The 15,366-nt window shown below is 45.3% G+C and overlaps 1 protein-coding gene across 1 annotated transcript; it reads right to left on the minus strand.

The window, feature by feature from the left end:
* Positions 1-1,494: 1,494 nt before the first annotated feature.
* Positions 1,495-15,015, minus strand: parpbp (PARP1 binding protein; the record flags this gene model as incomplete). Its single annotated transcript, XM_080518545.1, has 10 exons — positions 1,495-1,748; positions 2,115-2,286; positions 5,368-5,449; positions 7,787-7,968; positions 8,132-8,315; positions 11,795-11,949; positions 12,050-12,220; positions 13,400-13,483; positions 13,566-13,802; positions 14,866-15,015. The coding sequence occupies 10 exons, from the start codon at positions 15,013-15,015 to the stop codon at positions 1,495-1,497; spliced, it is 1,671 nt and encodes a 556-aa protein (XP_080374671.1).
* Between the last annotated feature and the right edge of the window lie 351 nt (positions 15,016-15,366).

Consider the following 15,366-nt stretch of genomic DNA (forward strand, 5'->3'; position numbering starts at 1 on the left):
TAAAGGACTCCGAGTGTCAGTTTACGATCTTAAAAAAAAGAACATTTCACCTTTTATACAAATGAAACAAACTCTTTTTCTGCCTCTTTCAGTGCTGCGGTGTATGATCGGACGAGTGTATCGACCCTGCTGGGAGGCGTAAGGCTGCCCGTGCTGCTGCCTGCCTGTAAAGATTTTTTCCCTCAAAAGTGTTTTAACAGTAATTTTCCTTCTTGTAGACAACATGACATAACAAACCTGTAAAACAATGTCTATTTAATAAAAACACAAGGTTGCAATCATTTACAGTGTGGACATTCATTTGGTCTGGAAGAGCATCCGCAATAAAGTGCCATAAAAATAGAAAAACAGATTCCCATGTGATGTAATCAGATTACTCACAGCATTATTATATGTGCTGGTTGTTCGAAATACAAGTTGAGGGGAAAAAAAAGGGTCAAAAACTCAGTATATCATAAAACTGATGCCTCGTATACAATTTAGCTAAAGATATGAAAGAAATGTAAAAAAATGTCAAACAAATGTAAAACTCAATAACTAACTGGTAAACTGAACCAAAAACAAACGCCCTTCTTGAACTATGTTAACTGTGACGCTAATGTTAGCAGCTAGCTGGCGGTTTATTGACTAAAATTCTTACTCATCTAAGAAAACCAGCTACATGTTTAACAAACGTAGGAACTTCTGATAAAATGTCAAAAGATCACACACTAATTTAAGAAAATCCTTTTGAAGACAAATATAACCGTAAGCCAAGTGAGCAAACTTTTCTTTTAATTAAGTTAGCTAGCTTTCGCTATATATTTAGTATACAGGGAATATTATAACAGAAATTCTCTCTCTCTTTTATGTTGTGGACACCAACGTCCAACAAAGTAAAAATATATGTCACACATTGAATTCTCATTAATTGTTTGAAGCTGAAAATCAGACCCACATATTGAGATTATTTCTATAAAGTGAAAGAACTGAATGCAATTTTTTGTAAAGCTAATTTGATGGCAATCTTACACTAATCTACAAATTAGAAATGTTAACTTTTCTGTGTCCGTAAGTTAAGATGAAATAATTGCGTATTAGCAAGAACACTCGGATTGTCAAAAAAACAAACTGGAAAATTAAAACGTTTTACCACAATTCTGATGTTCACTTGTTAATGCAATACTGGCCTAAAGGCTAATGGTTAAGATTATGACACAATCGTCCAATAGCTGTAATAAAAGGCAAAAAGCCCACATTTTCCCCAAACGCCTCAAGTTATTCACATTTTTGTAATTTATATCTAAAACCTTTTTTTGCTTTTGACTTCTACGCGTGTTTAAACTACACGTTGCATAAAGACAAAGAGATAATGATTTCTTCTCAAAACTACCGATCAAAACGTTTTTAAACAAGTGGAGTTGTTTATCAAGGATATCTAGTATTGGGGTTAAAAACACATCTGACACTTCCTATTTGTTGGGCGCTAATGGAGGTAGTTTTGAGGGTAAATATTCAGACTCTGAAAAAGCTGGTGAGTTTCCCTTGTCCAGCTATCAGCTTCTTCCTTCCAGGCATCTTGAGGATGGGTTTCTTCTGCGGAGGCTCGTTCTCCGAGTCCAGCTGCTTCCGCTTGTTGCCCCTGCCCTGCGTCTTCTTGCCGCCCTGCCCGGCGCCCCTGACCGGGGCATTTCCGCTCCCTTGCCGGAGAGCGGCCCCCCGCTGTGCCTCGCTCCGCGCCTGGTCGGGACCCCCGGAGGAAGGCTCGGCTGTGGAAGAGCGGAAACAGAGCGGGAGCCAGAGTGACGAGTCGGAAAGTGGTGACGGGGGTTTCTGACGTCCGCTCCCGTTTCCGAGTGTTTGTTCTAAGCCCGAAACTGGAGTCGTGTAAACCCGCTGGAGCCGGGCCCACCGGACGAAACGCGGGAGGCGGGGGCCGGAATGGGCAGGACGTCTGCGTGAGCGGGAGCTTTTTTTTACTGCACACGCGGGGCCGAGCAGGTTTTATAGAACAGAGATCCGTTTAACGGCTGATGGTAAGCGGCGGTCCCAGGGCGGGGTCTGAGAGGAGGTCAGGGCCCCTTCAGCTTTTCTCCAACACGCCGGGGGGAACTCCACCAGAAATGGGAACGTACCTGAGGCGGCGTCCTCCACGTCGTCGCCCACCGCGGGGGTCTTGGGCTTGGGCGCCGGGTGCTTGCAGGTGGGAGCCTGGCTGCCGCTGGGGAAGTCCAGCACCCTGCTGAGGGGCGGATCCTCGTCCGCGTAGGTGCAGGCGAACTGCGACCGTAGCGCTCGCTCTCTGGGCTGAAATGAATAGAAACACGGAAGTTGTGACGGGGCTTCGGAACTCCAAAGCGTCTAAACCAGGGGTGCTTCAATGCGTCGATCGCGATCTACCAGTCGATCGCAAAGGTAGTAATAGTAGATCGCGTGACATTAGAAAAAAAATAGACGCTGGTGTAATGAAACTGATTTACCTTTCCGAATAACGAGTACAATCGAACGCAGCGTCAGATGACGGCTGAACTTTTCTGACCTTCAGGTCACCGCACACGCGCGAACAACGACGCTAAGTGTGGCGAAGCTAACAAGCTAGTCAGCGAGTTACCACAAAATTTGAAGCCCCCCCAAAAACGAGTGGGGGGGGGCTGGACCAAGTGAGAAGACGAAGACGTTTCACTTTCATGAGGAATGGGAGGTGGACTTTTTTTCACGATGTCATTTTCGAAGTACGTTTGTCTCGTCTGCCAGTCGACGTCTCAATACCAAAGAAGGTCGTCAGAGTAAACTCAGGTAATTACAAAGAATGTTCAGAGTTAATTATGTCGTGTTGCACAATATTGGCTCGTACGGTTTTGCAAGGTACATCGTTATACATTGTACATATAAAGAATCCTCAATATATTTGAAAATAAATATATGTTTTGCATTTTTGTAGTGGGTGGATCACTTTGACTTGGTCGTTTTATAAAGTAGCTCGCAGGCTGAAAAAGTGTGGGCACCCCTGGTCTAAACGCTATATAACACTAGAAGCAGATGGAATTGACTTCAATTTAGGGATTTAAGGATGCATATGTAATAAAAAAAGTTGAATCTAGCAGCATCAATACATTGGTAAGAGATCATTATCAGGGTCAATGCGAGATAAATGCAGATAGCAAAATGTTGCCCGATTAAAAAAAAGCTCAATGTAGCACAAGTGTATCATCATCGCAATTAACGTATTTAAAAAGGCCGACTGGATAGAGCAACATGACATAACAAATTTGTTGTTGCGACGTCACTGGAAACGCGTCTAACATGCTCACGTACACAAGTCGGCGTCACCCTGACGTCTGTCGCGAAGAAAAAAAAAACAACTTATCCCCGCTGCTGACATGACAAGATTGAATGAATGGAATGAGAACCATCCCAATGCATTTCTTTTGTTTTACAACAGGCGAAAGCTAGTCTCATACATTGTGTGTACTGTTACACTCCTATTCGTGGAGTTTTAACTCAATGCTACTTTGAGATTTCCATGGGAGACGCACGGGTCCTCATTAAAAAGTCTGGTCAGTTCGAACAAAGTGAACGATATCGAAGGCTGTAATCCCGACCCCGGGGCATACAGATCCTCAGCTTTTGATCTACGCCTGGTTGGGATTATCACAATCCATGGATTTCACCCTCCGGGCCACAGTGAGGAGGAGGAGGGGGAGGAGGGGTGGGTCTGTGAATCGCAAAGGGATCAAAGCCTTTGTGTTCTTCAAAAGAACTTCTTCAAAAAAAGACCCTAAAACAACAGACATTTTCATAGAGAGTTACAGGACGGGGGCGGACAAACTGTGACTGAAGGAGGACGTCTAATCCCATTACGACAGACAACCTCCACTCTGAACTGTAAACCCGCTGACCCCGCGCAGGACACGCCCGGACACGTTACCTCACAGCATTCGCCCCCAAAACAAGCTATTTCTACAGATTTGCCAGTCTCACGTAGGTGAGATCAGGAAGCAGGTGCTTAGAAATGTAAAACCCATCAACAAAAGTGACATTTTGAAGATTTGGAAACGTGCCAAAGATCCGGATCTGCCTGACGTCAGCAGTGATTGAACTGCTGGATGAATTCACGATCGACTCGCTCAGCAGAACCCCCCCCCCCCCCCCCCCCCCCCGGCCAGGTCCCGGGAGCTGGAGTCACATCTGCTCGCGCCATCAGGAGCGAGCTCGCCACAACGCGTTCACCACACACCTTCCCGAAGACGCTCGCACAGCTGATCGAAAAAGGGCTGCAGAGCTAACGCTGACCCCGCGGTTTAGAAATGGCGACTCAGCAGTTTAATGCGCTACATTCAAAACACAGTAAACACATAAAATTGGTTGGAAATTGATTTAACTCTGCAATACAGACAAAGGCAGTAGTTTTGCTTTAGTCAATTAAATAATAATCGGTTTAACCCTTTTCTTGTAGCTCGCTATAAATTGTATTATTATTTTTTTTTGGTAAATTGTCAGTTCTGCTGATCTCGCCATTTTGTCTATTTCAGACCTTCAAACCTTAGAAACAAAATATATATATATTTTTTAAATTTAATTTTAGCTCGATTAGACAATGTTGACTTCAATATTTAATCACATTTAATATAGAGTTTTTGTTAATTTTGGTCATTTCTGCTGACTTAGTCATTTTATGTTTCCATCCTCTTATGTGTTTAATTTTTTTGCTTTACTTTTTGTAATTTTACCTTATTTCAGATAGTTTAGTTTACTTAGCTGTTTAATTGCTTTTACTTTTTTTTGGAGCTTGTTAAAATGTTTCCCTTCTCATAAGCCGTTTCGTGGTTTTCACCTTTTCTTAAACAATTTTTTTCGAATCAATTCCAGCGATACAACAAAAATCAGTTTGTCATCAGGCAAGAATGATTTGACAAATTGGGTGTGACACACACAGTCAGCTCTGCTGCTCATTCCGCAAATGTTTATGTATAAACGAGGTATCGTGAATAAAACTACTTTCTATTTGCAGTTCAAAGAGGGAAGAAAGGAGATTCTCACGTCAAATATTCCATTCAGTCTTTTTTAATTTGCTCGCAAATGAGCCTCAACAATGGGAAAAGTCACCACCCAGACTGGATTAATGGTTTGAATCCCCCACAAATCACTCCCTGTGCGCGCGCTGGATTTAAACGGCAGCCTCGAACCAGCACGGGAGCTGAAACACAGCTGTGCAAACGGCAACCGGTGGAAGTCGGTTAAGATGTGAGCTTCAGCTGAGCAAATAAATAATAAGAATACCGGGGAGAAATTGCAGGATGTAAAGCCATTATTTTCAGTGTTTGCATATCTGATTCAATTTGGGGTAACTGATGGGTTGGATTTTTGGGGCGGAGGGGCCCACGGTACCTTGGGTCTGAGCAGATCCACTCGGCTCTGGACGCGGTTCCTCAGGGGCTCTGGAGAACCTCCAGTAGACACTTCAGGAGACCTGTGGGGGGGGGGGGGCGGGGGGGGCAGGGGCACCACCAGAAGAGGAAAGTTCTTCACATGGAACCATTTCCAGCATGTTTGACACGCCGACACATTAAAACACCAGGTGTCCTGCACCAAACATGAGCGGCGGCTGTTAGCCGCCAATATTATTCTTATTTCAGATGTTTGAGTGGTGAAATTGTTCCAGTGTGACGTGGGAGGACTTTCCTCCGTAGGGTTTCAGAGTTCTGGAGGCTCACGTTGGTCTAATTGCTGCTCCGGGGGTTTTAAACCACTCTGCCTGAACTCTGTGAAAACTGTCAGAATTACCGTATTTTCCAGACTATAAACTGCATCAAACTTTAAATGAAAAAAAAAAACTAAGCAAAAAGCATCATGAAGAGGACAAGAACATAGATTTTTAACTCCGGAGATTGTGATGTCTGCCCGTCAGGACACAATTTAAAGTAGTATAATCTGTAAAAGTCACTTTTTCCCTCTAAACATTAAGGTGACCGTAGTTTAATGACCAAACACCTTGAAAAACAAACTCCCCATTGACCTCAGCTGGACCTTGTTTAATTGCCATGTAGCCAAAGCAAGGCGTGAAAGAAAGGCCGCCAGTACTGGTGGCTTAGAAAATCTTAACGTGGCGTTGGTTTAAACGCGGCACAGAAACACACCGGTCCCTAATATCTGTGGGATCAACTGAGGTTGCAGGTTTTTCTCTGCTCCACTGAGGACGGGCTTGTCCTCAAACAGCACCAGTGGAGACGGAGTCCAGGCTGGGAAGTACTGTTTTGGCGATTACATTGGTGAGAGTCCACCATCATAAAGCTTCTGGAGCTCAGAGTTCGGTCTTAATTATTCCAGTAGAAAGTAGTAAAGTTTTCCGAAGCAGCTTGGGACTTCATGCACGACTCTTTTCAGCCTGTGAGAAAATTTCTCACTCAATTTTGACGGATTATCGCCACTAAAAGCCACTCTTGTCCTCATTAAATCAATCCTCCTAATTTAAGTGGAGGCAACAGTCGTGTCGTGGCCAAACACCAGCGAAACCTCCCTTTAGCCTTAAGCTGCACCAAGTTTCACTGGTGTTTGGCCACTGCAAGCCTGAGACCGTGAACAGCGGTCGAATTAGAATTTGGCGGTGTGTCAATGAACTGAAAGCAACTTGACGAGCACGAGCAGATCATTCACACGACCTCGAGTTACCCTCTTGGATCCTAGTGAAACAACTGAAAATCACAAGCTATAGGATTTTCAGTAATCACAGCAAAATTGATCATGTGGAACTCACAATTGATGGAGTTAGCATAAAAAGAGTCGAGGAAGTTAAGTTTCTCGGTGTTGTTGGAGACGAAAAACGTCGATGGGGAATCGAATTGATTTGATTTTGTTGAAAAGTGCTAATAGGAACAGATAACACAAGATTCATCTTCTCTCTGTTCCCCTTTGTTCATGTATGAATGACAAATTAATAGATATTGTGAAATGGCATGAAATAACATGAACAAATAAATAAATAAAAAAATAAATAATAACACTTGGAGAGCGCAAAGATGTCCGGCCGAACTATAAGTCTGGAAATGTGAGAAGTCAATTGGATGGATTCTGATCGATAGAAGACTGTTTCCTAAATGGATTATAGTGACGTTTTTACAGTTTTCATTCAGACGCCAACATCGCGTGCGATCAGTCGATGAGGCGTCCCTTCTATCGGACGTCAGTCCGGACGGGACGGTGCGCTAAGGCGGTGTTTTTCAACCACTGTGCCGCGGCACACTGGTGTTTCCGCGAGATCTAGTCAGGTGTGCCGTGGGAAATTATTCAATTCATTTTTTTCTAAAAATCATTTGCTCTCACAGCCGCTGTCAGCTGTGAGAGCAGTGTTGCAGAGTAATCATGTATAAATACTCTTCGCCACTAGAGGGCAGCACAGAACTTTGCCGGTGAAATGTAAAGTGACAGACGTCAGTGTGGTTCATCTCCACCTCCTGCTACCATCTTGTATCAAAGTACTGTGTCAGTGACAGTGATGGAGAAGTTTTTGAAAAGGAAGAATGTGAACCAGGATCTCAGCTCTTCATCCATCAGGTCCAGGTTTCACACTGAGGGAGTCACTATTAAAAAAAAGAAATTGGGAAATACTTTTTTTCTGTATTTATTTGATTCCTGTTGATAAAACTTTGATGAGAAAGACTTTATATTGTTAATATAGACTACAGAGTTTCACATTTTAATATTTCCAGGTGGTGGTGGTGTGACTCCAGATTTTTCCAAACAAAAAAGTGTGCCTTGGCTCAAAAAAGGTTGAAAACCACCGCGCTAAGGGTTAAACTGTGCGACCCACCTGAAGAGCACGAGGACGCAGGAGGCCTCCGCTCCGCTGAGGACGGGCTGGTCCTCGCACAGCAGGTCCGCCTTGTTGGAACCTGGAGGGTTGAGGGCTTCTTCATCCAGCAGCGCCATCAGCAGCTTCACGGCGTCCCGACCTCCGAACGCGGTGGCGTGATTGACCGCGTAAGCTCTTGGCTGCGGGTGGACAAACACGACTACAATCGGGGCTCTGTCGGCGCGGCCCGCGCGAAGGAAAGTGGTTTTTCTGTTACGGAGGCTTGAAGTTTTCGGGGGGGCCGAGACCAGAACAGACTCCAGCGAGTTCCACCTGGCTGGAAGAGCAGAGGTTATACATTACCCTGGCGGGACTGATCCCCGTCCCGCTGCCATTAGCGGTCTGCGTCTGGATCTGGCGGAGCTGGCAGATCCTCTCCTTCAGCTCCTCCGCCGTCTCTTCGGCCGCGGCGCACACTTCGTCGGCGCCGCCGCGTCCCTTCACCAGCACGGCCCTGATGGCGGCGACCAGCCGGGCTCCACAAGCGCTGGCGATCGGACAAGGGCAGACGGTCAGCGACGGGCCGAGAGCGACAGAAGCTACGCTTTGTTATTGTGAGAGACTCTCCTCTCGGCAGGAACGCACATGTGGCCTCTCATCTGGATGGAATTAAAAACGTTCAAGGGTTCAGCCAACGTTTGCCAACATGAATAAGTTTCTCCTCAAACTGAAAAACCCAGAGGAGCCGGGGGCCTTAATCTGAATGTCTTCAGCAGATCGTACTCCAGCTTCACTTTCAATTAAACGGACACTGACTTTAAGGGCGCGCGGTAATTGTTTGACTGTTAACATCCAGTCAGTGCGTCGCCGCTCTGCCAATGCTAACAGTTTCCGAAGCTGAGAAATGATGTTTCCAAATCCATGTTAAAGTCACTCTGGGCACCGTCGCCGCGCTCGCCGATGGCCTGTCAGCTGAGAAACTCCAGAGTTTCACCACTTTACAGTTCGGGGGGATTTTCGCCTGTGTTTGTCTGCGCTGCATGTCCAAGACTCATAGCGGCGTTTTCGCTTACGTTGGGTTTTCTCGCGTTGAAAAAAAAAAACCATCAAAGCAACTGCGTTCGAACGGCAAGTCAGCAGCAAGGCGCGTTGAACCGCCTTCGGTTCACAATTATGTAACTGGTGACAAATGCACAACACAAATAATGATAGAAGCCTTAAGTGTTTCAAACAGGATAAGGATAAGAAGTGTGTGGTTTACGAGAGATGGCTGGCGGCGGCTCGACAACACGAGAACTGATTCTGCTCTCAGGAAAACGTCTTCAAAATGCAAAGGTTTCGCTGCGTCCTGGTCCGGGTCACCGACGGCGCTCTAAGTCGCCGCAAGGAACGTTACAGGAAGTCCTTCCTCCCCACTGCAATAAGACTTTTTAACTCTTCTACCTCCGTCAGAGCCTCAATCATCACCTGGACTAAATTACATTGATACTTATATTATATCATATATTTCATATGGCATATTGCATGTACATATACATATACTTATACATGTGCAAGTACACTATTACCATTGGTATTATTATTATTATTATTATAAGTATACTATTGGTATTATTATTATTACTGATATATATATATATATATATATATATATATATATATATATTGTTGTTATTGTTATTTTATTGCTACCATATTGTTATTGTTATATTATTGCTACCATTATTAGTAGTACTATACACGAGTATTATACACTATTACACATTGTTATTATGTGTATTATTGTTATTAATATTATATAATGCCTACTTCTAATGGCTCTGCCACTGCACCTTACTATCTATTTATTCATCTTGCTTTTATCTCCTGCTTATTTCTAAGTGCCCATGTTCCGTTCTGTGTTTTACTTTATGTCTTATACCCAGATACTTTTATATTTTTATTTCTTACTTTTATTTCTATTCTATTGTATTTTATAATATTCGTATGTACCAGATTGCTGCAACAAGACAATTTCCCTTCGGGGATGAATAAAGTAATTATCTATCTATCTATCTATCTAAATTCAAAGCTCTGAGTCCGTCTCCGCGGAGACGATGGAAACCTCAATTTTTCTGAAGTTGCGTTTTCCATCGTCAAGTAAACGCAAGCCTTTTCCCGAAACGACGCGCTTGATAACGTTGACTGCGCCCTCATGTCTAGAGTCGGCCTCGCCAGCGAAAGCCGTTTTTTTCCGTGAGAGCCGGAGCGGCCTCCTTCATCTGTGTGCAGACTTCACAGATCTCAGCGAGGTGGAGGAGGCGGCGGTCCCGCCGTGACCCGGCTCCGATGTGAGCGAGCGGGGCTCGGTAACAGAATCACTTGGGAAAACAGATGTTCGCTGAACAAGGGGCCCTGGACTGGCCGCAGAAGGTGTTTGTATGAGGAAACACAGTACTCCGCCGAGAGCGGAAAGGCACTGCCTGTTGAAAGACGCCTGTTGGCCCCGGGTCCGCCGGGTGTCTCGTCAGACGGGAGCTCTCTCATCGACTGAGAACCCTCAGAACAGCGGCGCGCTACTGCACAAACACCACAGTGTGTTGTTATGGCTAACGTCGCTAACAAAGGGCGCCTCCGGCGGGCCTCACGCCACCGAACGGCTAAATCATTTCCGATAGCCACTTCTGTAGTGCTTGCCAAAGTGCGTCACCATTCAAAATAATCTGCAAACGGCTCGGAGGGTGCGATCCGGGCCGCTTTGATGAAAGCGAGCGCGAGCTAGCAGAGTGCTCCGACTAAGGCTTTGATGTTGGCAGAGATGAACATGCTTTAGCAATCCGCGTGTTATCGTGAGAGGGCTCAGACGGGGTCATTACGGGGATGCGAGGGGGGGGATAACACCGAGCCGCACGTAGGACAGGTGGGTTAGAGGACGGCAGCGCCACGCAGGTGTCCCGACACCGATATCCACAAGGCTCCGGTCGAGTCGCACAGCGGGGAGAGAGGAAGCACACTTGAACCTGAACTCCCCGACAGCGGAGAGAAGAAATTTCCACTCGATCATAAATCATGAGGTTCTTTGACTGCGGCCGCTGCGTTTTCTTGGAATCCCTGTGTTCCCCCCTCTTCGTCAGCTCAGTACGACTCCTCCACCGACACCAAGAAATCGGCGCCATACGAACATGCAATAATGTCGAAAACGCGAAACCCATACAAACTCTCGCAGCAACGATGTTCGTGTCTCTGTCCTTCTAAATACCAGTGTTCTTTCTCTTGTTTACATCAGATCATACATTTCTTAAGCTCTCGCCACATGACATTGTGGTTTCAAGGCGTTTCAGGAGCCTGGAAACGGCGCTGCTTTGAAAACGGGTTCCAGGGGGAGGAAATTTGAAAACGCAGAGTCGGCGTTAACGTTTGGATGGTCAAAATGCATATTTCCTTAAAATGGTGTCGTCATCGCCCTTCTTCTCCATTTTAGGTGTATTTTTGGTGGCAGAATTACACCGCCACCTATAGGTCTGGTATGTGTACTACACCGTTTAATGAAAACTACACAAAACATGGAAACATAACTGATCACAGTTCAGTCGGCCTTTTGTTTCTTGTATGTATATTGCGCGCATTGGTATTGCGGTAACAATACATTTGCGTTTTATTTTCCCGCAACCCTAAAAGGCCAACTTGGAAATACATTCGACTTATTTCCAAAAATGTGAAACGTTTCCCTGGATCTCGAAATGGAAAACACAACAGACAGGAAAAGTCACGGTTTTCATGTTGAGATGAACGAAACGAGTTTGACAGATTTACTTTGGACGAGCGGCAATATTAAATACCGCATCTATTATCATTTAATCGTGTAATTTGTTTTATTAATAATTCTAGTTTTGCATGTGCACATATTCGTATCATTTTATCATATTTATTTTTAGGCTTCATTTTTCATTTTTATTGCAAACTAGTCTCATTTCTGCCGAGACGCTGAACCGAACACAGACGTCTCCCAGAATGAGGTTAATCGGTGGCGAGTGATTGAGGGTGTACCTCGGGTCGGGGATCTCCCCCAGGATTTCCTCCAGGTTGTCCACGAACTGGACAAACTCCGACAGGCCTTTCACGTGCTTCCTGAGCGGGTCGCACTCGGCCGGAGCGTAGCCCCGCCCCCCGAGCTGGACGGCCCGCACGAAGGACGTCACGGCCTGAGAGAGAGAGCGTCGGGAGACCGCGCCAAGCTCTGAGTCAGGGCTTTGGGTTTTTCTGTTTGACGTGAAGCGCGACTGCAACGAGGAGGCTTCTCACCAGGAACAGAGACGTGTCGTTGTCCCGGGCGGCGTGCTTAATGTCGGTGAACGCCCGGCGGCCAAGAGAGCGACTGGGGACGTCGAGCGCCAGCGCCAAGGCCATGTCGTTCTTGGAGTTTACGAGCAAACTCAAGTAGGAGCAGAAAACCCTGCGCACGGCCGTTTTCACCTAAAAATAAACAGGGTGAATGTGCTTTCAACTACCGTTCTGAAAACAAAGCGACAAAATCACTACGTCCACTTTTTAACATGTACATTTGCTGCCAGAATTACCTTTTACTTAAAAGTTGTTGTTTTTTTACTTCAGCCTTTTGTAAAATTTTATTCAAATTTATATGACGTATTTAGAAACTTCTCACCAATACTTATATTTGACATTTATCTGTGCATTGTGTACATCAGGTGTGTCAAACTGATTTAGTTTTGGCGCAACGCGGCTCAGCTCGAGCTTCATCTGGCGGCAAAAAGTAGCTCAGAATTCGAGAAATTATGACAAGTTGTATGCAAAACTAAAGTACATTGGGTGAATGTTCACGTTTACACTTTTTAATCACTTTCATAAAAACACGCCTTAAATTTCTTGAGAAAATTTAGTTGAATCGGAACTCTTTTTTTAAAAATTCATCTATTTGTTTATGCTAATACTATTTACTTTGATATATATATATATATATATATATATATATATATATATATATATATAAGCTATTTCCTCAGTTCTGGATTAAATCTTTTGAGTAGACACGTTAGGAATAGTAGTTACCTTTATTAACTTTTTGAGGAATTAGAACGTCTTTTTTTTTTTTTATCATTCAAACCCACCTCGACTGCTTAAAGCCTGTTCCAGTAAATGTCTCACTTAAAGCAAGACTTCAGTCCAAGGATGTGCGCAGGTTTCGACAGTCGTGCGACTGTCTGAGCGAAACCGCGAGAAACGGCCTCTGGCAGCCGGCGTCAAACCCCACGAGCGGTGACATCACCGTAACGCGGTGGCAAGAATTCACTATAAACACATAAATCTGCGTGTGACGGCGCAGAGCGAGAGGCTGCGCTAGCGAAGCCCGGCGCTCCGTCGTGCTTTAAACATCTGCTCGGTAATTGAATTCACATTGCACTCTTAAATCTGAGTGATATGATATATAGAGCTCCTGTCAATAAGAGCAGGATGGATTCCAGACAGAAATCAAGACCGGGAGAGTGAAAACACGGATTATTATTGCCTGCGGGAGAAAAGCACTTCGTGTTACTAAAACAACTTTATACCGAGGCAAAGGGCAAAGTGGAAAATGGGGGTTTCTTGTGGGAGTTGATGGAATAAGTGGCGGGGAAACGCAGGATGAGGCCTCACCTGTGAGCTGCAGGCTTTCCGAGACGGGGTGCGTGGCGACTCTGGGACGTGGGTTTTTCCAGACAGGAAGTCAAACAGCTGCATCTGAAAGAGACGTGGACATACGTTACCTGGCGCTCGGTAGCCGATCAGCCGGGTTTCCCCCCCCCCCCCCCCCCCACCTCACCTGGCTGACGGGCTCCTCGGGGTCCAGGTCGGCCACCCGGAGCCGTTTGTACATGGAGGCCACGTCGAGCAGGTCCACGGTGTTGGAGCTCTTCAGGAACGCGTCGTACGCCTCCCGCGTGAGGTCGTAGCTCTCCGGGCGCGCAAAGTCGGGGGGCGGCAGGTGAAGTTTGTCCAACAGTAAGTGTTTCCAGGCCATCAGGACGTCACTCAGAGACACTTTGAACTCTCGGCCGCGCTGTCACAGGAAGGGAAGCGGGAAGAAAAAAAGAAAGGAGAGAGAGAGAGAGAGAGAGAGAGAGAGAGAGAGAGAGAGAGAGAGAGAGAGAGAGAGAAAAAAAGTGACTATAATTACCAAAGGCCTGGAACCAATCAGTGGCAGAGCAGGAAGAAACCTTCAACACCGTCCAAAAACAAGCCATGAGCGGTCTCAGCCGGAAATCTGTGGTAATGTCATCAGTTGTAGACGTGATGACAGTCGGCCTGATGGTTCAATTGAACTGTGCCGTGACGACGACGTGAGCACGGCGCACGCACTCTTGGCTTCTGCAACATGGGGATGATCTGCGGCAACGACGCCTGCAGCGGCAGCGCGGAGACGAAAAGCGTGGCGCTGAGTCCAGCTGCAGGCTATATTGCAGACTCGGCGTTATCTCGACGTCAACACACATGATGTCGATGAAGACGGATTGAAACTGCGATGAATTATGTTTCCATGCCCAATCAGATGGAGGCGTACTGTTCGAGGTGTCCTGCCCGCCAGGTACATGTGAGTGTCACAAAGTGTGCATGTGCAAGTTTGTGTAAACCTGTTGCAAGACAAACAACACAAACATATTAATGCCAGTTACATGCATTTTTGCTGTTTGAGTTAAATTATTGCAGTACTCATATGATTCAATCCACTTGCATTCTCTTTAACTTTCCCCCGCTCTCTTCAGTGGTCACCACAGCGGATCTCAGCGGTTTTAAGCGAAAACGCATCAGTTTTGTGTTTTTGTTACAGAAAAACTTCACGTTTACATGGAAACGTTTTTGAAAAAGATGTCTGTAAACGCGACAATCGTTGACAGGTTGCTGCAACTCCCATTCCAGCTCATAGGACCAAACTTTTGATGAGTATCCTGTGTTTTTGCTTTTCAGTGGTTTCTTCAATTAATTGTTCCAAAGATCTGTCTTTTGTTTGACTTTTATTATGCATTCATTTTTTTTTTGGGTTGTTGGTAGACTGTACAAGGAATTGGTTACCCTTTTAGGAATAAATTAAGAGGCTCTGTAGAAATAACTGGATGAGTTTTTACCTGCTTGTTCACTTCTGCCATGGCCAGCTGCAGCACCATCAGCATGCCGTCGGCTCCATGAACCGTGGTCCTCTCTGAGGGTAAAACCCTGTGGCATTCCCTCCTGAAGGTCCTCACCATCTGCTTCAGGCGATCTCCCAGAGTCTCCATTATTCCCTAAAACACAAATCACTATTTAAAAATCTAAGATTACACCACCATGATTAATCAGAATATTCACTGACATGTCACAAAATACAGTACATCAATATGTGGCAAATGAAGTGCTCTTTTTCAAACATGGTGAACACATGTTGCAGGATGCAAACTAGTTAGAAATAAAATAAGTGTTGATCGACGAAAATAAGGGAGATTAAATTATATGTGCAGATTTTGACTACTATAACCATCACAAATCACAAAAGGAATCTGAAAGCAGTCACTGCATGCATACACATATCATAAAGCCGACGGGTGCCAAATGACCACAGAAAACTAAATTAAATAGAACAAACCTGTTAA

The sequence above is a fragment of the Blennius ocellaris genome, assembly GCF_963422515.1.
Source record: "Blennius ocellaris genome assembly, chromosome: 22".
Classification (NCBI taxonomy): domain Eukaryota; kingdom Metazoa; phylum Chordata; class Actinopteri; order Blenniiformes; family Blenniidae; genus Blennius; species Blennius ocellaris.